The sequence below is a fragment of the Trachypithecus francoisi genome, unplaced genomic scaffold (genome assembly GCF_009764315.1).
Source record: "Trachypithecus francoisi isolate TF-2019V2 unplaced genomic scaffold, Tfra_2.0 Lachesis_group10, whole genome shotgun sequence".
In the NCBI taxonomy this organism is placed as follows: Eukaryota; Metazoa; Chordata; class Mammalia; order Primates; family Cercopithecidae; genus Trachypithecus; species Trachypithecus francoisi.
Genome location: NW_022681455.1, coordinates 83,137,858 through 83,159,267, shown reverse-complemented (window position 1 = coordinate 83,159,267; position 21,410 = coordinate 83,137,858). Strand labels below are relative to the sequence as shown.

General features: G+C 51.7%; 1 protein-coding gene and 1 long non-coding RNA gene across 5 annotated transcripts in view; one reads left to right on the top strand and one right to left on the bottom strand.

The window, feature by feature from the left end:
• Positions 1-178: 178 nt before the first annotated feature.
• Positions 179-2,900, top strand: LOC117087628. Its single transcript, XR_004438870.1, has 2 exons — positions 179-233; positions 2,706-2,900. It is a non-coding gene; the product is annotated as an uncharacterized LOC117087628 (long non-coding RNA).
• A 2,729-nt stretch (positions 2,901-5,629) lies between these two features.
• SEZ6L2 (seizure related 6 homolog like 2) overlaps positions 5,630-21,410 on the bottom strand; it is a 30,273-nt gene continuing 14,492 nt past the window's right edge. For 3 of the 4 annotated variants that reach the window (XM_033218070.1, XM_033218067.1, XM_033218071.1), the window contains 10 exons: positions 14,506-14,706; positions 12,936-13,074; positions 11,990-12,186; positions 11,472-11,666; positions 8,003-8,194; positions 7,705-7,896; positions 7,160-7,198; positions 6,864-6,981; positions 6,669-6,765; positions 5,630-6,192 (listed from right to left, as the gene is read on the bottom strand). In XM_033218070.1, coding sequence (XP_033073961.1) covers positions 6,163-6,192; positions 6,669-6,765; positions 6,864-6,981; positions 7,160-7,198; positions 7,705-7,896; positions 8,003-8,194; positions 11,472-11,666; positions 11,990-12,186; positions 12,936-13,074; positions 14,506-14,706 — 1,400 coding nt within the window. In that variant the 3' untranslated portion in view covers positions 5,630-6,162. The remainder of the gene's footprint in view (positions 6,193-6,668; positions 6,766-6,863; positions 6,982-7,159; positions 7,199-7,704; positions 7,897-8,002; positions 8,195-11,471; positions 11,667-11,989; positions 12,187-12,935; positions 13,075-14,505; positions 14,707-21,410) is intronic. The other variant, XM_033218068.1, reaches the window with a different exon arrangement.

Here is a 21,410-nt window from a genome sequence, read left to right as displayed (position 1 = left end):
CAAGGGAGATGCTCTTTGTCCTGGGAGAGAGATGAGGAACCTGGAGGGGAGAGAGCGAGGGTTTCACATCCCAGCAGGGTAAGGGAATTTTTGAACCCTGCACTTCCATTCTGTTCTGCCCTGATCCTCAAATTCTGAGTTCTCAGCCCTCTCCCCTCTCTTCCACCATCTGCCGCTCCGACAGAAACCGTACCCGCAGCAAGGCACACCTCCTGCCAACTCCTCGTGAAAAGGTACATGCAGGGTCCATGCTGCCAAGGCTATTCGATATTAACTAAACCTTTTGAGTTTGCACTATATGCTGGTCCCTGTCTTAGGAGCTTGGGACACAGAAATTAATGATACAGTCTCAGCTCTTGAAGAGTTCAGTTCAGTGTGGGGACAGACAAGGAAATGGCCAATTATAATACAGTATGGATAAGTTTCCATAATAGAAATGGACACAGTGGGATATTACTCTTATCCCAACCTTAACTGGGACAGGAAGGAAAGGAACCATGGAGCTTCTTCTTTTTTTTTTTCTTTTGAGACAGAGTCTTGCTCTGTCACCCAGGCTGGAGTGCAGTGGCACAATCTTGGCTCACTGCAAGCTCCACTTCCTGGGTTCACACCATTCTCCTGCCTCAGCCTCTCGAGTAGCTGGGGCTACAGGCACCTGCCACCGCACCTGGCTAATTTTTGTGTATTTTTAGTAGAGACAGGGTTTCACCGTGGTAGCCAGGATGGTCTTGATCTCCTGACCTCATGATCTGCCCGCCTCAGCCTCCCAAAGTGTTGGGATTACAGACTTTGGAGCTTCTTGAAGGAGGTAACACCTAAAGAAAGAATTTTCCACAGGGCGCATTGGCTCACGCCTGTAATCCCAGCATTTTGGGAGTCTGAGATGGGCCGATGACTTCAGGGCAGGAGTTTGAGACCAACCTGGTCAACATAGTGACAGAGGTTGCAGTGAGCCGAGATTGCACCACTGCATTCCAGCCTGGGCGACGGTGAGACTCCATCTCAAAAAAAGAAAAAGAAAAAGAAGAAAAGAAGTTTCCAGGAAAAAAAGAAAAAAAAAAAAGAGGTTGGTAGGAGTCTTTCAAACAGTTGGGGTTGCATGAACAAAGGCAAAGAGCAGTCTTCGCAGAGCCACTGTGAGCATCTGTGTGTACTTAGGGCAGGGAGAAGCAGTTTAGCAGCTGGAGTCTACAGGCAAGGTAAGAGGGGACTCAAGAGACTTTGTGTGCCTTGTTTAGAGCCATACACACTTTCCTGGCTGGGTGTGGTCACTCATGCCTGTAATCCCAGCACTTTGGGAAGCTGAAGCAGGAGGATCGCTTGCATCCAGGAGTTTGAGACCAGCCTGGATAACATGGTGATACCCCAGGCATGATGGCATGTGCCTGTGTTCCCAGTTACTTGGGAGGTGGGAGGATTGCTTGAGCCCAGAAGTTCAAGAACAGCCTGGGCAACATAGAGAGACCCCATCTCTATAAAAAGTTAAAAAATTAGCTAGGTGTAGTGGCATGAACCTGTGGTCTCAGCTACTCAAGAGGCTGAGGCCAGAGGATCACTTGAGCCTAGCAGGTTGATGCTGCAGTGAACCGTGATCATGCCACCACACTCCAGCCTGGGTGACAGTGCAAGACCCTGTCTCAAAAAGGCAATTTTTTAAAAAAGTAAAAAAAGAAAGAAATAGGAGGAGGAGCTGGGCGTGATGGCTCATGCCTGTAATCCCAGCACTTTGGCAGGCCAAAGCGGGCGGATCATGAGGTCAATAGTTCAAGACCAGCCTGGCCAACATAGTGAAACCCTGTCTCTACTAAAAATACGAAAGTTAGGTCAGGCGCGGTGGCTCATGCCTGTAATCCCAGCACTTTGGGAGACCGAGGCGGGCAGATCATCTGAGGTCAGGAGTTTGAGACCAGCCTGGCCAACATGTAAAACCCTGTTTTACAAAACCCTGTTTTGTAAAAATACAAAAATTAGCTGAGCATGGTGGCATGCACCTGTAATCCCAGCTACTCAGGAGGCTGAGGCAGGAGAATCACTTGAACCCAGGAGTTGGAGGTTGCAGTGAGCCGAGATCGCACCACTGCACTCGAGCCTGGGCTGCAAAGCAAGACTGTCTCAAAAAAAAACAAAAACAAAAACAAAAATTAGCCAGGCATTGTGGTGCACACCTGTAATCCCAGCTACTCAGGAAGCTGAGGCAGAGAATCACTTGAACCTGGCAGGCGGAGGTTTCAGTGAGCCAAGATCACGCCACTGCACTGCAGCCTGGGCCACAGATCGAGACTCTGTCTCAAAAAAATAAAATAAAATAAAAATTAAGCACTTATTATGTGTCAGCACTGCTTGAGGGACTGGGGTGTTGCAGTAAGCGAAACAGAGTTCTTGCTATCAAGAGGTTTAAAAAATTTGCAGGGCATGGTGGCGCACAGCTGTGCTCCCAGCTACTCAGGAGGCTGAGGTGGGAGGATCGTTGGAGCCCAGGTTGAGGCTGCAGGAAGATATGATTACGCCACTGCACTCTAGCCTGGCTGACAGAGGGAGACCCTGTCTTGAGAAAAATAAAAAAGACATGAGCCTTGGGTCTAAAGAGTGAAAAGGCTCTTTCTTGTCTCTTTTATGGAGCTCTTCCTAACAGTCAGTTTGGAAGATAAGCCCGCCCCTCTTTGATGCTCCTGGCTTCTCATGCCTCCCCCCGTTTTTGTCCCTAGAACATGCCTCAAAACTCCTCTTTTGCCACTCGTTAATCACTTCCATTTGTGGGAACCTCCTGGTCATGAGCAGCATCATCCCGAAGCCTTCAAAGTGTTCTGGATTCATCACACAACCCTCCAACCTCAGCCAGCAAGGACACCACCAGGAATGAAAGCGCTTTAATAAAGAGACAGGGATCGTTCCCTCCCCCAGCTTGTGCAGTGCTCATGTGTGGTTTCTCTAGGGTGGAGGTGTGGAACAGGGTACCTTTTTTTTTCTTCCTAGATGTGAGTGCTGGATGTGGGCATACATTGGAGTGTTTAGTTTTTTAAAAAAATTTTTGTGGCCATGAGCGATGGCTCATGCCTGTAATCCCAGCACAGATCACGAGGTCAGGATATCAAGACCATCCTGGCTAACACGGTGAAACCCTGTCTGTACTAAAAATACAAAAAATTAGCCAGGCATGGTGGCACGTGCCTGTAGCTCCAGCTACTCAGGAGGCTGTGGCAGGAGAATTGCTTGAACCTGGGAAGCGGAGGTTGCAGTGAGCTGAGATCGTGCCATTGCACTCCAGCCTGGGCAACAGACGGAGACTCCATCTCAAATTTTTTTTTTTTTTTTGTGGAGACAGGGTCTCACTGTGTTGCCCAGGTCTTGAACTCTTGGCCTCAAATGATCCTTCTGCTCGGCTTCCCAAAGTGCTGGGATTACTGGGATCACTGCACCTGGCCTGTTGACACAGATGAGCACATGGGTCCAAATCCAGCCTCCTGGCCACACTCCAGCACCTTAAGGTCTAGGCCTGTGGCATCTGGCAGGACTCCTCTTACTTCTGAAGAGCCACCTCTGCCACCACTGTTGGGGATGGGGACACTGAGCTACAGCCTCTCCCCTCTGATCTTTGGGCTTCATGCCTGCGAGAACATATCACACCCATTACTAGCCAGAAAGCAGTGCATTAGGCTTTGCACAGTTTGCATTTAGCAATGCAAATGCTAAATTCATTTTAGCATTTAGTATTTGCATTGCTAAACGCAAACTGCACAAAGTTTGGCCATTTATTGGAGCCTCCTGAGGAAGTCAATTCCCATCTCTGAGCCTTAGTTTCCTTATCTGAAAAATGGGATTAATAAATGATCCCTGTCCGGTGGGGTCCTTTGGAGAGTTAAAAGACATAATTCAGTCAGGCGTGATGGCTCATGCCTGTAATCCCAGGGACATACCGGACAGTATGGTGGGAGGATCACTTGAGGACAGGAGTTCAAGACCAGTTTGGGTAACAGCGTGAGTTAGCCAGGTGTGGTGGAGCACACCTGTGGTCCCAGCTGCTCAGATGGCTAAGGCTGGAGGATCACTTGAGCCCAGGAGGTTGAGGCTGCAGTGAGCTATGATGGTGCCACTGTACTCCAGCCTACACTACAGAGACACCGTCTCTAAAGAATAAAACAACATAGGCCAGGTGTAGTGACTCACGCCTGTAATCCCAGCACTTTGGGAGGCCGAGGTGGGCGGATCTCTTGAGGTCAGGAGTTCAAGACCAGCCTAGCCAACATAGTGAAACCCTGTCTCTACTAAAACACAAAAATTAACCGAGTTTGGTGGCAGGCTCCTATAATCCCAGCTACTCAGGAGGCTGAGGCAGGATAATCGCTTGAACCCGGTAGGCAGAGGTTGCAACGAGCTGAGATTGTACCACTACACTCTAGCCTGGGTGACAGAGTAAGACTCAGTTGCGAAAATGAAAAAGAAAAAAAAAACATAATCCATACAGTTTGCCTCAGATTCTCCTAAAAGTCCACCCCTTTCTGAATATTTCAGCATCCTTTCAAGTGTCCTAAAAATGTTTAATTGCATTTAAATATAAAATTTTAATTAGGCCAGGCAAGGTGGCTTACACCTGTAATCCTGGCACTTTGGGAGGCCCAGGCGTGCGGATCACTTGAGGTCAGGAGTTCGAGACCAGCCTGGTCAACATGGCAAAACCCGGTCTCTACTAAAAATACAAAAATTAGCTGGGCATGGGTGCCTGTAGTCCCAGCTACTTGAGAGGCTGAGGCAGGAGAACGGTTTGAACCCAGGAGGTAGAGGTTGCAGCCATTGCACACCAGCCTGGGTGACAAGAGTGAAACTCCGTCTCAAAAAAAAAAAAGATAAAGTGGAAAAGGACACCCCCAAGGATATAAAACAAGTTCAAATTGGTAGATGGGTCACAGTAGATACGCCTAAAATGCTAAAAAGATTGGGGTGGGGGGAAGAAATGGTGTACTTGAATAGATACAAAAATCCTCCAAAGGGGGTTGAATTTTAGGCAAACTGGTCATAAGACAAATTGAAAAGCCAGGCTTGGTGGCTCATGCCTGTAATCCCAGAACTTTGAGAAGTCGAGGAAGGAGGATTGCTTGAGGCCAGGGTTTCGAGACCAGCCTGGGCAACATAACATCTCATTTCTACAAAAATTTAAAATTTAGGCAGGCACTGAGTCCCAGCCACTCAGGACGCTGAGGTGGGAGGATCCCTTGAATCTAGGAGTTTGAGGTTGCAGTGAGCTGTGATGGCACCACTGCACTCCAGCCTGGCCGGCAAAGCCAGGCCCTGTCTCTAAAAAGAAAGAAATTGAAAGCTGTTTGCCTCCTGCCCAGCAGTAAGAGAAGATGGGTGGCTCCTGTCAGTTCTCTTCCAGCTGGAAGAGGCCCACAAGGTCAAACAAGGCCTGGTGGAGAGGCCAGTGCGGCCTGGAGTGAGGCTGGTCACAGGGAGGGCTTCACAGAGGTTGAGCCTAAAGCCAGGCTTTCTGACCCCAGGCCAGGCCTCCGGACACTGCCCTCTGCCCACTTTCGCATTTCCTCTTTTTTTTCAAATTGTTCCCCTTTCCCCAGCCCTCTCCCCAGAGCGGTGGTCCAGCGCTTGGTGGCCACCTCCCCACACCCCACCGGCCCGATTACAAGTCATGATTTTCTGTTTATTGCTCAAAAACAAGAATTCAGAAGCAAAGGTGGAGAGACTGTGGGTTGGGGAGATGGCAGGAAGGGGGCAAGGCCTTGTCCCAGCTCTCCCCTTCATCCTTCTTCTGACCCTCCTGGCTGGAGTCAGGCCTAGGGCCAGGGCATCTGGGAGGGGGGTGCCTTCAAGGGAACAGTAGAGCTATCGGGGGCAGTCCTTGAGGGGTGCCCTGGGCAGGAGGTGCAGCAAGATTTGCAGGGGGCAGAGTTCCCCTCCCAGAATCCAAAAGCCAGTAGGGTGGGGGGCAGGTCCCTCGTTTGGCAACTGAGAAGAGGCGGCTTTGGGCGGCAGGATGCTGGTTTATTTACTGTAGGATCTCCAGGGCCATCGAAGCCCCCTCATGGGACGGGGAGACTATTTACACAGCCAGGGAGGAGGGCAGCCAGGAGGCAGAGACCGGGTCCCGTACTTCCCCCGGCCCGAATGAGGAGGGAAGGGGCGTCCTGGGTCCTGCAGCTGTAGTCTTGGGGTTCAGATGGAAACTTCATACTCCCGCGTATCCTGAAGACAGAGAGATCAGGTCAGTTGTTGGAGTCTGATAGGGGTGGAAGAGGCAGTCGAATGGGAGGAGGGGCAATGACCCTGGGTTTTAAAGTAACATTGACCACTGGGGACTAGGCGGCCACAGGGGCTAATCTGGCCAGTGAAAGTGTTTGGTTCATCCTATAGTGTCGTAAAACGACACAAGAATCTGAATTTCTGGCTTGTCTTGAATAATTGGAAGATCTGCCAATTGTGCCTCAGTTTCCACTATGGGGTAGAGCTGTATTCTTCAGATGGGGCTCAAGTCCTCCACTTAGCCACGGTCCTCACTGCTCCCTATTGTCCACATGTGGCTTGCTGTGCTCATTGACATGGCCTCTGTGGGCAGCTGAGTTTGAAATTCCCAAGACAGAGATTCCAGAGACCTTGCGAGAAGGTTATGGAGTCCTGGGAGAGCCAAGTGGTGGCTCTTCAGGGGCAGGGGAGGTGCTCACCCCAGCTTCATACAGCGGGTTGCTGAAGTCCGACTCCACGGTGATGGGGCTATAGGAGTGGGAGCCCGAGAAGCCGAAAAGGGACTTTCCCTGAAGCCTGGGAAAGGGAGAGGACAGAGGAGCTTATCAACAGGGTTCGGTGCCAGGCCCACAAGATGTCTGCCTTGGCTGGCAGCCCCCAAGCAGGCTACTTACTTGGTGTAGTATATGTAAACGCCACTGCCGAGAACAATGACCAAGCCTAGAGGCAGCAAGATGGCTAGGGCCAGGTTCCCCCCTTCCAGCTGCCGTGATGGATCTGTGGTCTGGGTCACTACAGGAGGAGGAGAGGCTGGTGAGCTGTGGTTGGGCCTGGTCCTGGGCTCTCCCAACCTCCTGCCCTGTGCCTCAAACCCTGGGCTTCATCCCTCCAAGGCCTGGCCTCCTGCCCCGGCCTCTGCCTTGCCCTCCCGACCTGGCCAGCCTGGGTCTCCACCTGTGCCCTCACTGACCTTCCAGTTTTCGGTTGTCCAGGAGCTCCTCATAGGCAACTGCAGGGAGAGGAGGGGGAGGGGATGGGGTCTGAGCCAGGGAGGGGACGAGGCTGGGAGGGGCCGGGAGCCCAGTGGGGCTGGGCTGGACAGTCTGGTTCTCTCTGCCCTCTGCTCAACTTCAACTTTCTCTCTCCCTTGGTGGGGAAGAGAGAGGAGTGACCAGCACAGGGCCTTTGTCCTCTTTCTCCAGACCCCTAAAAAGTCAGGGTTCCTGGACGGTCTGAGCCAAACTTTAGAATTTGTCAGAGATAGGGAAACTGAGGCCTATCCAGAGAGAGCAAGGGACTTCCAAGCCAAGGCCCCCTCTACTACACCCCTGAGCCAATCCCATGACCTCACACGACCCAGGGCTTCTGGACACACCCGTGAGGACGTGAGGCCACAGGAGGAGAACCGGGAGCTCTGTAGGGTCGCCCATTGGTCTCAAATGTGCTACCTGACTCTCCCAACCCTGTCACTTCCCAGACACTGGTGTGCCCCTCCTGCCCTGTCTGGCCAGGCACCTTTGCAGAGTGGGGGCTGGCTGGTCCACTGGGAGGGGTGGCCGGGCACACAGGTGATGGTGACCTCGCCGATAAGCTCAAAGCCCTCATAGCAGAAGAAGCGCAGAGACTCGCCCGCCTGGTAGTGGTGCTTGTACAGCGTCTGGTAGCCATTCTCAGGAACCCCTGGGTTCAGGCACGGCTCGTACTTCACTGCGGGGAGCATGCCAGTCACATGCCAGCTGCACTACTGCGCACAGGGCAGACAGGCTCTCCCAGGGCTACCCAGCCACCCTCCCAGGGTGTGCTCCAGACTCACAGGCGCATTTGGGGACCCTGTCGCTCCACTTGGGTGTGCCTGTGTCCCGGCTGTAGCAGGTGAGCATGGCTGCCCCCTCGAGGCTGTACCCTGGCAGGCAGCGGTACTGGACGTGGGAGCCAACGGGGAAGCCAGCGTCCGAGGCAGTGCGGTGCCCGTTGGCAATCTCGCCGGGGTCAGCACAAGTCATGACTGGTGGCAGAAGAACAAGGTCACAGAGAGTGAGGGCCTTAAAAAATCAGCCTGGGCAACACAGAGAGACCCCATCTCTACAACAAATTGAAAAATTAGCCAGGAGTGGTGGCGTGCTCCTGCGGTCCCAGCTAATCAGGAGTTGGAGGTGGGAGGATCGCTCGAGCCCAGCAGGTCGAGGCTGCAGTGAATGGTGAGCGCACTACTGCCCTCCAGCCTGGGTGACAGAGTGAGACACAGTCTAAAAAAAAAAATAAAAGAAAATCTCCCAGAAGCCTAGGGCTGGGAGAGGCCTGAGCCTCGGGCCATTTCCTCTGAATACTTCTGCACACACACGCACTTCCCACCAATTCCTCAGAAGGAAGAGAGCATGAATTGGAAAAACTTAAAATGCAGTGCATTTATTTTCGGACCAGAATGACAGGCTTAATTTTTTTCAAAATTCAATGTATGTTGTATTTCAGGCTTCTTTTAGAAAACAGTTTGCTTGGGGAAATCCCAAGCCCCTATCCTGGGGTGAAATTCAAAATATTTAACCACCATACCAGAGCATATGGGCCAAATCCCAGCAGGGTGAGCCCAACATGGCTTGTCATCTGTGGAACAGTAGCTGCCCTTTTTAAAGAGGGCCCAGCTCTTCTGTCCCCAGTATTCTCATTATGCCCAGCCTAGTTCACTCACTTACACTGCCTGACTGCAGGGGTTTGAGTTTACAACCCTGTTGTGAAGGAATCATAATCATAGCCATTTCTTGTATATAAGCCTGAGCTAGGTACCCTGCTAAACATTTTACAAACAAATATAATTCTGTGTGTGTGTGTGTGTGTGTGTGTGTGTGTGTGTTTGAGACCGAGTGTCTCGCTGTCGCCCAGGCTGGAGTGCAGTGGCGCTATCTCGGCTCACTGCAAGCTCTACCTCCCGGATTCCCAGGCCTCAGCCTCCTGAGTAGCTGGGACTACAGGTGCCCGACACCACACCCAGCTAATTTTTTGTATTTTTAGTAGAGACGGGGTTTTACCATGTTAGCCAGGATGGTCTTGATCTCCTGATCTCATGAACCACCCGCCTTGGCCTCCCAAAGTGCTGGGATTACAGGCGTGAGCCATGGCGCCTGGCCTTTTGTTTTGTTTGTTTGTTTTTGAGAGTCTCGCTCTGTCACCCAGGCTGGAGTGCAGTGGCGCATCTCAGCTCAGGGCAACCTCCGCCTTCTGGGTTCAAGAGATTCTCCTGTCTCAGCCTCCTGAGTAGCTACAGTTATAGGCGTTCGCTAGTACACCCAGCTAATTTTTGTATTTTTAGTAAAGACAGGGTTTCACCATGTTGGCCAGGCTGGTCTCGAACTCCTGACCTCAGGTGATCCACCCACCTCAGCCTCCCACAGTGCTGGGATTACAGGTGTGAGCCACCACGGCTGGCTCCAAATATAATTCTTTGTTTTGGAGACGAGAACTTGCTCTGTCACTCAAGCTGGAGCGCAGTGGTGAGATCACGGCTGACTGCAGCCTCAAACTCCTGGGCTTAAGCAATTCTCACACCTTAGCCTCCTGAGTAGCTGGGACTATAGTCATATACCACCATGCCTGGCTATATTTTTTATCATTTGTAGAGACAGGGTCTCCCTATGTTGCCCAGGCTGTTCTCAATCTCCTGGGCTCAAGTGATCCTCCCGCCTTGGCCTTCCAAAGCACTGCAATTTCAGATGTGAGCCACCACACCTGGCACAAACATAATATTTAATCCCAATTATCTTGAGAGGCCAATGTCACTGTCATCTCCCTTGGAGCCCAGGGCTCTCAGGGCAGTCAAAGGACTTGGCCCATGGTCACTCGGCCAGGGAGTGGCAGAGCAGGAATCTGCCCAGGGTCACAGCCATGGAGCACAGGACAGGGACTCAGAGATGTGGGTCCTGGCACACCTTCAGGCTCAATCTGCTGCCTTGGGCAGGTTCCCTCCTAGCCCGAGGCAGCAGGGCCAGCCGAACTCTTAGCCTCATCCAGGCCTAATATCCTGTGAGTCCTTCCAGGGGCGGGGAGCTGTGTCCAGCCCAAATCTGGCTACCTGAGGTTTCTCCCCTGGGTCCCACCATTGCTTTCAGATGCCACATGGAACTACAGCCCCACGTCCTTGGGGCTGGCTTCCCAAAATTTGAAGAAAGTGACCAGCTGCCATTCCTTTCTGCTCTTCAATTTTCTTTTACTTTTTTCTTTTTTTTCTTTTTGAGATGGAGTATCACTCCCGTGGCGCAGGCTGGAATGCAGTGGCATGACCTCAGCTTACTGCAACCTCAACCTTCCGGGTTCAAGCGATTCTCCTTCCTCGGCCTCCTGAGTAGCTGGGATTACAGGCGTGTGCCACAACGCCCAGCTAGTTTTTTATTTTTAGTAGAGATGGGGTTTCGCCATGTTGGCCAGGCTGGTCTTGAACTCCTGACCTCAGGTGATCCACCACACCCGGCCCTTTCTGCTCTTCTAAAATATACACACTCCCAGCTCCTTTAAATGTCACCTCCTCTGTGAAATCTCCTGCCCCAGCCCTGAGAAAATTAGCCCACTGCTCTCCCCACAGTCCTTCATCACACCCAGGGCAGCATGCGCCCTGTGAAGTTTCCATCTGCGCTTCACAACCTGAGTCCTACTCCACCGATGGGGAAACCAAGGTTCAGAGATGCTAAGTGCCTCGCCCAAAGTCACCCAGTGATCACCATCCTGCGTATCACTCCCAGATTGTGACCTCCACAAGAGTATGGAGGGGCTTGAACCCCCTTCTCCTAACCTCAACCCAGCACGGGGCTTCAGTGATGGCATTCAAATAAACCAAGTGCTCTGACAACCTTGGTCCTAGCAAAGTGGCTCCCTACAATTTCAACTGAGAGGACTGCGGGATTGCGGCGGGGCGTAGGACAGGAAGGATGGAGCCAAGTGTGGACACGGGGAGCCCAGTGGGAACCTGGTCGGAGCCCTGTTAGGAGCGAAACTCAGACGCCGCAGAGGAGGGATCAGGAGCGGACGGAGCGGGGCCATGAGACGAGGAAACAGGGACCGAGCCCAGGTCGGTGCAAGAAAGAAGAGGGATGCAGCCTGGAGAAGGTGAGAGGGAGACGCAGAGGGGACAGTTTCGGGGAACCGGGCGGAGGAATGAGAGCTAAAGGGCATGGTGTCAGGGCCTGAAGAAGATCCAGGAAGGACCCGGAGCGAAGGGACGGAACACAGAAAGCAAAGGGGCCGGTACAGGACAGGGCAGGGGCGGGGCCGACAGGACGCGGGCGGGGCCGGCTCACTCTTTTGGCAGGCTGGCGGCGCGGCGCTCCAAGAGAGGTCCCACTGGCAAGTGAGAATGTCGGAGCCTAGCAGCTCGTAGCCAGGCTCGCACTGGTAGGTGAGCACCGTGCCCCGGATCAGGTCCCCGTGGGATGCCGTCCTCCAGCCCCACTCCGGAGGTGGCAGCTCGGGGCACGTGTCGTTCCTCGGGACCTCTGCAGGGGAGGGAGGGCGAGTTTGGAGGCTGCCGTTTTAACTCTGGGCTCCCTTCCAGCCTCGGAGGCTTTGCTCTGTGCCCCCTCCCGGGATCTCTCTCTCTCTCTCTTTCTTAGAGACAGGGTTTCCTCTGTTGCCTAGGCTGGAGTACAGTGGTACAAGCATAGCTCACTGCAGCCTCAACCTCCTGGCTTCAAGCGATCCTCCCACCTCGGTCTCTCAAGGCCCTGGGATAACAGGCGTGAGCCACCACGACCGGCCACCTCCCGGGATCTCCGGCTTGCCCGACCCCTGCCCATTCCGGGACTCTATCCCTCAGTACCTTTGAAGTGCAATACAAAGCCCTGGCCCAGGCCTGGATTTGGGGGCCCGGGCGGTGCCTGAAACTGCAGTGTGAGGTCGGGCCCAGAGGAGAGGAGGCGGCGGCGCGGTTGAGGTCCCCGCAGCTGGGCCAAGACTCGGGCGCTGGGACCGTCCCCGTCGAACAGTGTCAGCATGTCCCCCTCCCGCACATTCAATCTGCAGGGAGTGGGATCAGACAATGGGGCGGGGCTGCGACTGGCCCCTCCCATCCAGCTCTGCCCCAATCTCAACTCTGCTCATTGGTAGCCCCGCCTACTCTCCAGCCCCGCCCATAATTTCCTCTAGTCTATGGCTCCTCCCATGTCCTACCTCCCAAACCCTAACCTTGCTCAGTACTAACTCCGCCCACTGTCCAGTCCCTCCTTCATCACCATGGGATCCAAAGCCTAGCCCAACTCTTGCTCTGGCCAAGCATAGACCAAATTCGCTACTACCCTACACAACTCTAGGCTCTGCCTGAGTGCCTGCTCTGAAGCCACGCCCACTTCAGCTTCTGTGCGGTCTCAAGACCCTCTGATACCAATTCAGCTCACTGGATTCTCCTCAGCCCTCCCCAATTTGTTGGTGATACCGCAACAGTTTGGATCTGTGTTCCTGGAAGTAGCTCCACGGGCAGTCTCAGAAACCTCCAAAGAGTGAGAGGCACCAGGCCGGAGCCCCTTGTTCACAATAGCCCCCAAGGAAGGCTGCATTGCCCTATTTATTTGTCCGAGGTTGCCTGGCTAATACGTGATTTGAGCCCAGCTCTCTCACCTCTATCCTGAACCCTTAGTGCACCAGCCTATCCACCGAATTCTGGATAGATACGCAAGAGCCAGGCAGGCTCAGAATGCAGGCTAGTGCATTGGCATACCACACTTTCCTGAGCCTACACCCGTCGCACCCTCTGCAGGACCCAAACATACATCTCAACTTGGAGCAAGATGCGCTTCTCTTCCTGGACGTGTAGGCCCCACACGCAGTCCTGGCCCGGGCTATAGCTCTGGGGCCAGTCGGGAGAGAGGACCACGCCAGCTGGCTCCGACAGCTCCCCTCCACACATGGCTAGGGAAAAAGGGGTGTCAGGTTCGGGACCCGGGTAGGCATGCCGTCTCCATTTCACCACGGTCCTCACTACTCGTGATGCATGCACCACATCACCTCACTTGTTTCCTATTACCTATGATCCACCTGCTTCTTTTATTCTTTTATTTTTATTTTTATTTATTTATTTTTTCACTTTTTTTTGAGACGGAGTCTCGCTCTGTCGCCCAGGCTGGAGTGCAGTGGCGCAATCTCAGCTCACTGCAAGCTCCATCTCCCGGGTTCACGCCATTCTCCTGCCTCAGCTTCCCGTGCAGCTGGGACTACAGGCGCCCACCACCACACCTGGCTAATTTTTTTTGTATTTTTAGTAGAGATGGGGTTTCACCGTATTAGCCAGGATAGACTCCATCTCCTGACTTCGTGATCCGCCTGCCTCGGCCTCCCAACGTGCTGGGATTACAGGCATGAGCCACCACGCCCGGCCCCTATTTTTATTTTTTTAGACGGAGTCTCACTGTGTCGCCCAGGCTGGAGTGCAGTGGCACAATCCCGGCTCACTGCAATCTCCACCTCCCAGGTTCAAGCGATTCTCGTGCTTCAGCCTCCCAAGTAGCTGGGATTACAAGCATGCACCACCATGCCCGGTTATTTTTTGTATTTTTAGTAGAGATGGAGTTTCACTATGTTGACCAGGCTGGTTTCCAACTTCTCACCTCAGGTGATCCGCCCGCCTGAGCCTCCCAGAGTGTTGGGATTACAGGCCTGAGCCACTGCGCCTGGCTTTATCCACCTGTTTCTTTTTCTTTTCTTTCTTTTTTTTTTTTTTTTTGAGAAAGAATTTCACTCTTGTTGCCCAGGTTGGAGTGCAGTGCCGTGATCTCGGCTCACCACAACTTCCACCTCCTGAGTTCAAGCGATTCTCCTGCCTCAGCCTCCCGAGTAGCTGGGATTACAGGCATGCACCACCACACCCAGCTAATTTTGTATTTTAAGTAGAGACAGGGTTTCTCCATGTTGATCAGGCTGGTCTCGAACTCCTGACCTCAGGTGATCCACCTGCCCCTGCCTCCCATAGTGCTGGGATTACAGGCATGAGCCACTGCACCCAGCCATGATCCGCCTGTTTCTTGCCACGTCTAGGTCCTTTTGTGTTCAATATCCAGTCCTGCTCTTAACAAACCCCACCCACTCTCCAGCCTGCCCAATCTGTACTTAACCCAACAGCAGTTATTGCTCTTGAAGACATTTGCGTTTGTGACCCCTGCATTCAGTAACAAGCCCACCAGTCATTCAGCTAAGAAAACAGTCTCTGAAGGGACAGGGATTTACTCAAGGCTTGGGTCGATTAGGTCTGGATATGCAGCCTTCCTTTCTGAATGGCCTTGCTGGGATTTCCAGTTCAGGGGGCATCATGGACTGAAGGACCTACCTGCGAAGAAGAAGGCTCACCTTTGCAGGCCGGCTCTGTGTCGTTCCAGTGGGGTTCTGTGGGATCCACACATTCGATGGCATTGGGAGGTCCAGGGGGCTCCAGCGCGTATCCTGGGAGGCACGAGAAGGTTGCCAGTGCCCCTGGGCGATACTCAGGGTCCGTGGTAGTGACGTTTCCGTGTGCCAGGAAGGGGGCGAAGCAGCGATCCTCCTCAAAGGCTGGGAAGGAGTCAGTCATAACAATTAAGCATTAGGGCAGGCCTCAAGGGATCTCAAACTGGGGATGTGAGCTGAATTGGGGTGTTGTTTGGCCACTCACTGGGCTTTTTTTTTTTTTTTTTTTTTTTTTAGACAGAGTCTTACGCTGTCGCCCAGACTGGAGTGCAGTGGTATGACCTCGGCTCCCTGCAGCCTCTGACTCCCAGGTTCAAGCAATTCTCATGCCTCAGCCTCCCAAGTAGCTGGGATTACAGGTGTGCAGCACCATGCCCAGCTAATTTTTTTTTTTTTAAGATGGAGTTTCACACTTGTTGCCCAGGCTGGTGTGCAATGGCACCATCTTGGCTCACCACAACCTCCGCCTCCTGGATTCAAGCGATTCTCCTGCCTCAGCCTCCTGAGTAACTGGGATTACAGGCATGTGCTACTACGCCTGCCTAATTTTTTTGTATTTTTAGTAGAGACGGGGTTTCTCCAGGTTGGTCAGGCTGGTCTCAAACTCCTGACCTCAGGTGATCTGCCTGCCTCAGCCTCCCAAAGTGCTGGAATTACAGGCATGAGCCACTGTGCCTGGCCAATTTTTGTATTCTTAGGAGAGATAGGGGTTTCACCATGTTGGCTAGGCTGGTCTTGAACTCCTGGCCTTAAGTGATCTGCCTGCCTCAGCCTCCCAAAATACTGGGATTACAGACATGAGTCACTGCGCCCAGCCTGGGTTTTTTTTATTTTTTACTTTTTTAGAAACAGGGTCTCACTCTGTTGCCCAGGCTGGAGTGCAGTGGTGTGATCACAGCTCATTGCAGCCTAGATCTCCTAGACTCAAGTGATTCTCCCACCTCAGCCTCTCCAGTAGCTGGGACTACAACATGCACACCCTACCCAGCAGCTCATTTTCCAATTTTTTTTTTGGTAGAGATGGGGTTTCACCATGTTACTCAGGCTGGTCTTGAACTCCTGACCTCAGGTGATCCACTGGCCTCGGTCTCCCAAAGTGCTGGGATTACAGGTGTGAGCCACTTCCCTGGAGTCGGTGAGTTTTTAAAAACTGAATGCCACTGGGTTTAGCATTCACTCTCCAGATTGTCAAAAAATTTCTAACACTCCTCATTCACTTATTTATATTGCCTCCCTGGCCTCTTGAGGGAAGCCGCTGGGCTAGCCAAATCCCAGCCACCATTCTACAGAGAGGAAGTTCATAGACAAAAAAGCCACTTGCTCAAGGTCACCCAGAAGACAATGGCAAAAGCAGGTCTCAAACCCAGATGGCTTGATTCCCAGCCACAGATACTTGGCTCTGGAAACGGCAAAAATGGGCGGGTAAGGGTAGGGGTGCCTTTGGAGAACTGGCTGGCGTAGGTGTATTCTCTCCTCGGAAATAACAATTGGATTCTGATCATCCATGCTGTTGCTAGAACCCAAAATTTCAGCTAATGCAAAAACTACTCAGTTTTTACTTTAAGTCAACAAAAGTGAACATTTGTAGAGCATTTGAGTTTCTGTGCACCTGATCAGATCTTAGCTGCAAAACTCCCTGTGAGTTAAGATTTAGGTGCCTATGATACCAATGAGGAATCCTTTTCTTTTTTTTTTTTGAGATGGAGTTTCACTCTTGTTGCCCAGGCTGGAGTGCAATGGTATGATATCGGCTCACTGCAACTTCTGCCTCCCAGGTTCAAGTCATTCTCCTGCATCAGCCTCCCGAGTAGCTGGGATTACAGGCACCCACAACCACCCCCAGCTAATTTTTGTATTTTTTTAGTAGAGATGGGGTTTCACCATGTTGGCCAGGCTGATCTCGAACTTCTGACCTCAGATGATCCACCCGCCTCAGCCTCCCAAAGTGCTGAGATTACAGGCATGAGCCACCACACCAGGCCTTTTTGCTTTTTTTTTTTTTTTTTAGATTTTTAATTTTATTTTAATATTTTATTTTTATTTTTTGAGACTGAGTCTCGCTCTGTTGCCCAGGCTGGAGTGCAGTGGCATGATCTCACTTCACTGCAACCTCGGCTTCCCAGGTTCAAGCGAGTCTCGTGTCTCAGCCTCCTGGGTAGCTGGGATTACAGGCACGTGCCACCACGTCTGGCTAATTTTTGTGTTTTTAGTAGAAATGGGGCTTTGCCATGTTGCCCAGGCTGGTTTCAAACCCCTGGGCTCAAATGATCCACCTGCCTCAGCCTCCCAAAGTATGGGGATTATAGGCATGAGCCACTGTGCCCGGGCTATTTTATTTATTTTTAAAAATGAGGTCAGACACGGTGGCTCACAACTATAATTTCCACACTTTGGGAGGCCGAGGCAGGTGAATCATCTGAGGTCAGGAGTTCGAGACCAGCCTGACCAACGTGGTGAAACCCCATCTCTACTGAAAATACAAAAATTAGCTGGGCGTGGTGGCTAACACCTGTAATCCCAGCTACCCAGGAGGCTGAGGCAGGAGAATCACTTGAACCCGGAAGGCAGAATTTGCAGTGAGCCGAGATTGCGCCATTGCACTCCAACCTGGGTGACAAGAGCGAAACTCCATCTCAAAAAAAAAAAAAGAAAAAAAGAAAAAAAATGAGACGGAGTCTTGCTTTGTTGCCTAGGCTGGAGTGCAATGGTGGGATCACAACTCACAGCAGCTTTGACCTCCCGGACTCAAGTGATCCTCCTGCCTCAGCTTCCTGAGCAGCTGGGACCATAAGCGTGCACCACCACACCTGGCTAATTGTTTGTTTCGTTTTGTTTTGTAGAGACAAAGGTCTTGCTATGTTGCCCAGGCTGGTCTCAAACTCCCAGGCTCAAGTGATCCTCCCATCTTAGCCTCCCAAAGTGCTGGGATTACAGGCGTGAGCCATTGTGCCTGGCCACAGTGAAGAATCTTAAACTCGTAGAACAGCAGTGGCCTACAACTATGGAGGCATGTCTCAAAACTTGCCATTTTCACTAAAAGACGTGGGCTGTTTGCTCTTTAACACTCCCAGAATCTATCCCGCAGTTGATTTTTGCAGATCCACTGTTCTATTTCACTGTTACTTAACCTGCAAGGTATCATGTCCAAATCCTAAGCATCCATTATAGCCCAGTGCCAATTCCATTTCTTCCATGATTCTCATCAAACACTAGACCCTCCCATCTCTGAGCACTTCACTTCACGTTTTTGGTCTCTCTCTTGCTACTGTTTATACAACTCCTCTGTTTTCAGCCACAGTGAAATTCTGTTTCCCAAACATACCAGGCATTTCTCTACTTGCTGTTTCCCAAAGTTCCTTTCTTTCCTTTCCTTTCCTTTTCTTTTGTTTTTCTTTCTTTTTTTTTTTTTTTGACAGGGTCTTGCTCTGTTGCCCAGGCCGGAGCACAGTGCTGCAATCATAGCTCACTGCAACGTCTTGGGTTCAAGTAATCCTCCCACCTCAACCTGCTATGTAGCTGGGACTAGAGGTGTGTGCCACCACACCTGGATATATATATATATATTTTTAAATTTGCAGACACAGGGTCTCACTATGTCGCTCAGACTGGTTCTCAAATTTCCGGCCTCAAGCAATCATCCCACCTTGGCCTCCCAAAGTACTGGGATTAGAGACATGAGTCACCACAACTGGCCTTGATCTTCCTCTTTTAAAATATCCTCTGTTGAGCTGGGCGCGGTGGCTCAAGCCTGTAATCCCAGCACTTTGGGAGGCCGAGGCGGGCGGATCACAAGGTCAGGAGATCGAGACCATCCTGGCTAACACGGTGAAACCCTGTCTCTACTAAAAAATACAAAAAACTAGCCGGGCGAGGTGGCGGGCGCCTGTAGTCCCAGCTACTCGGGAGGCTGAGGCAGGAGAATGGCATGAACCCGGGAGGCGGAGCTTGCGCGAGCTGAGATCTGGCCAGTGCACTCCAGCTTGGGTGACAGAGCGAGACTCTGTCTCAAAAAGAAAATAAAAATAAAATAAATAAATAAAATAAAATATCCTCTGTTGGTTGGGCAGGGTGGCTCAGGCCCGTAATCCTAGCACTTTGAGAGGCCGAGGTGGGAGGATCACTTCAGCTCAGCAGTTAGAGATCAGCCTGGGCAGCATAGTGAGATGCTGTCTCTACAAAAAATTAAAAAATTACCCAGGCATGGTGGTGCACGCTTGTGGTCCCAGCTACTAGGGAGGCTGAGGCAGGAGGATCACTTGAGCCCGGCAGGTTGAGGTTGCAGTGAACCATGACTGGGCCACTGCACTACAGCTTGGGTGATAAAGCAAGACCTGTTTCAATAATAATAATAATAATAAAATACCTTCTGTCCTATAAGGCCAAGCTCAAATGCTTCTTCCTTCACGATCACTTCCTTGTTTCTACCCCTTCACATTCATTCCCCTTCTTCTGGTAACAGCACCCCAATTTTAATTTTGGGACGCATGCCTACCCCACTCCCAGTCCACAAGGTTGAGTCGAAGCCCACCAGGGGCGGCCATGTGAGGCAGATTAGCCTATCCCAATACTGTCTTCTCCTAGCTCGGTGATTGGCTCAGGCTAAGGCCAACCAGGACCTTAGCCAGGTCAATGAGTGCCTCTCCTGGCATTTTTGCTGAGCTCTCAGGAAATACATGAATGTTCTCTCTGGTGAGGTTACTAAGTTGGTGGTATGGGCTGGGCAAGGTGGCTCACGCCTGTAATGCTGGCACTTTGGGAGTCCCACGGGGGCAAATCACTTGAGTCCAGGAGTTCAAGACCAGCCTGGGCAACATGGTGAAACCCTGTCTCTACTAAAAACACAAAAATTAGCTGGGTGTGGTGGTGTATGCGTGTAGTCCCAGCTACTCGGGAGGCTGAGGCATGAGAATCACTTGAACCTGGAGGAGGGGGCTGCAGTGAGCTAAGATCCCACTACTGCACTCCAGCCTGGGCAACAGAGAGGGACTCTGTCTCAAAATAAATAAATAAAAATGAATAAAAGTTAACAAAAACTTCCAGGCGTGGTGGCTCACGCCTGTAATGCTGGCACTTTGGGAGTCCCACGGGGGCAAATCACTTGAGTCCAGGAGTTCAAGACCAGCCTGGCCAACATGGTGAAACCCTGTCTCTACTAAAAAATACAAAAAACTAGCCGGGCGAGGTGGCGGGCGCCTGTAGTCCCAGCTACTCGGGAGGCTGAGGCAGGAGAATGGCGTGAACCCGGGAGGCGGAGCTTGCGCGAGCTGAGATCTGGCCAGTGCACTCCAGCTTGGGTGACAGAGCGAGACTCTGTCTCAAAAAGAAAATAAAAATAAAATAAATAAATAAAATAAAATATCCTCTGTTGGTTGGGCAGGGTGGCTCAGGCCCGTAATCCTAGCACTTTGAGAGGCCGAGGTGGGAGGATCACTTCAGCTCAGCAGTTAGAGATCAGCCTGGGCAGCATAGTGAGATGCTGTCTCTACAAAAAATTAAAAAATTACCCAGGCATGGTGGTGCACGCTTGTGGTCCCAGCTACTAGGGAGGCTGAGGCAGGAGGATCACTTGAGCCCGGCAGGTTGAGGTTGCAGTGAACCATGACTGGGCCACTGCACTACAGCTTGGGTGATAAAGCAAGACCTGTTTCAATAATAATAATAATAATAAAATACCTTCTGTCCTATAAGGCCAAGCTCAAATGCTTCTTCCTTCACGATCACTTCCTTGTTTCTACCCCTTCACATTCATTCCCCTTCTTCTGGTAACAGCACCCCAATTTTAATTTTGGGACGCATGCCTACCCCACTCCCAGTCCACAAGGTTGAGTCGAAGCCCACCAGGGGCGGCCATGTGAGGCAGATTAGCCTATCCCAATACTGTCTTCTCCTAGCTCGGTGATTGGCTCAGGCTAAGGCCAACCAGGACCTTAGCCAGGTCAATGAGTGCCTCTCCTGGCATTTTTGCTGAGCTCTCAGGAAATACATGAATGTTCTCTCTGGTGAGGTTACTAAGTTGGTGGTATGGGCTGGGCAAGGTGGCTCACGCCTGTAATGCTGGCACTTTGGGAGTCCCACGGGGGCAAATCACTTGAGTCCAGGAGTTCAAGACCAGCCTGGGCAACATGGTGAAACCCTGTCTCTACTAAAAACACAAAAATTAGCTGGGTGTGGTGGTGTATGCGTGTAGTCCCAGCTACTCGGGAGGCTGAGGCATGAGAATCACTTGAACCTGGAGGAGGGGGCTACAGTGAGCTAAGATCCCACTACTGCACTCCAGCCTGGGCAACAGAGAGGGACTCTGTCTCAAAATAAATAAATAAAAATGAATAAAAGTTAACAAAAACTTCCAGGCGTGGTGGCTCACGCCTGTAATCCCAGCACTTTGGGAAGCCGAAGTGGGTGGATCACCTGAAGTCGGGAGTTCGAGACCAGCCTGACCAACATGGAGAAACCCTGTTTCTACTAAAAATACAAAATTAGCTGGGCATGGTGGCGCATGCCTGTAATCCCAGCTACTCGGGAGGTTGAGGCAGAAGAATCGCTTGAACCCAGGAGGCGGAGGTTGCAGTGAGCTGAGATCACACCGTTGCACTCCAGCCTGGGCAACAAGAGCAAAACTCCATCTCAAAATAAATAAATAAATAAAGGCCAGGCGCGGTGGCTCACACCTGTAATCCCAGCACTTTGGGAGGCCGAGGCGGGCGGATCACAAGGTCAGGAATTGAGACCATCCTGGCTAACAAAGTGAAACCCTGTCTCTACCAAAAATAAAAAAAAATTAAAAAAAAAATTTAGCCGGGCGTGGTGGC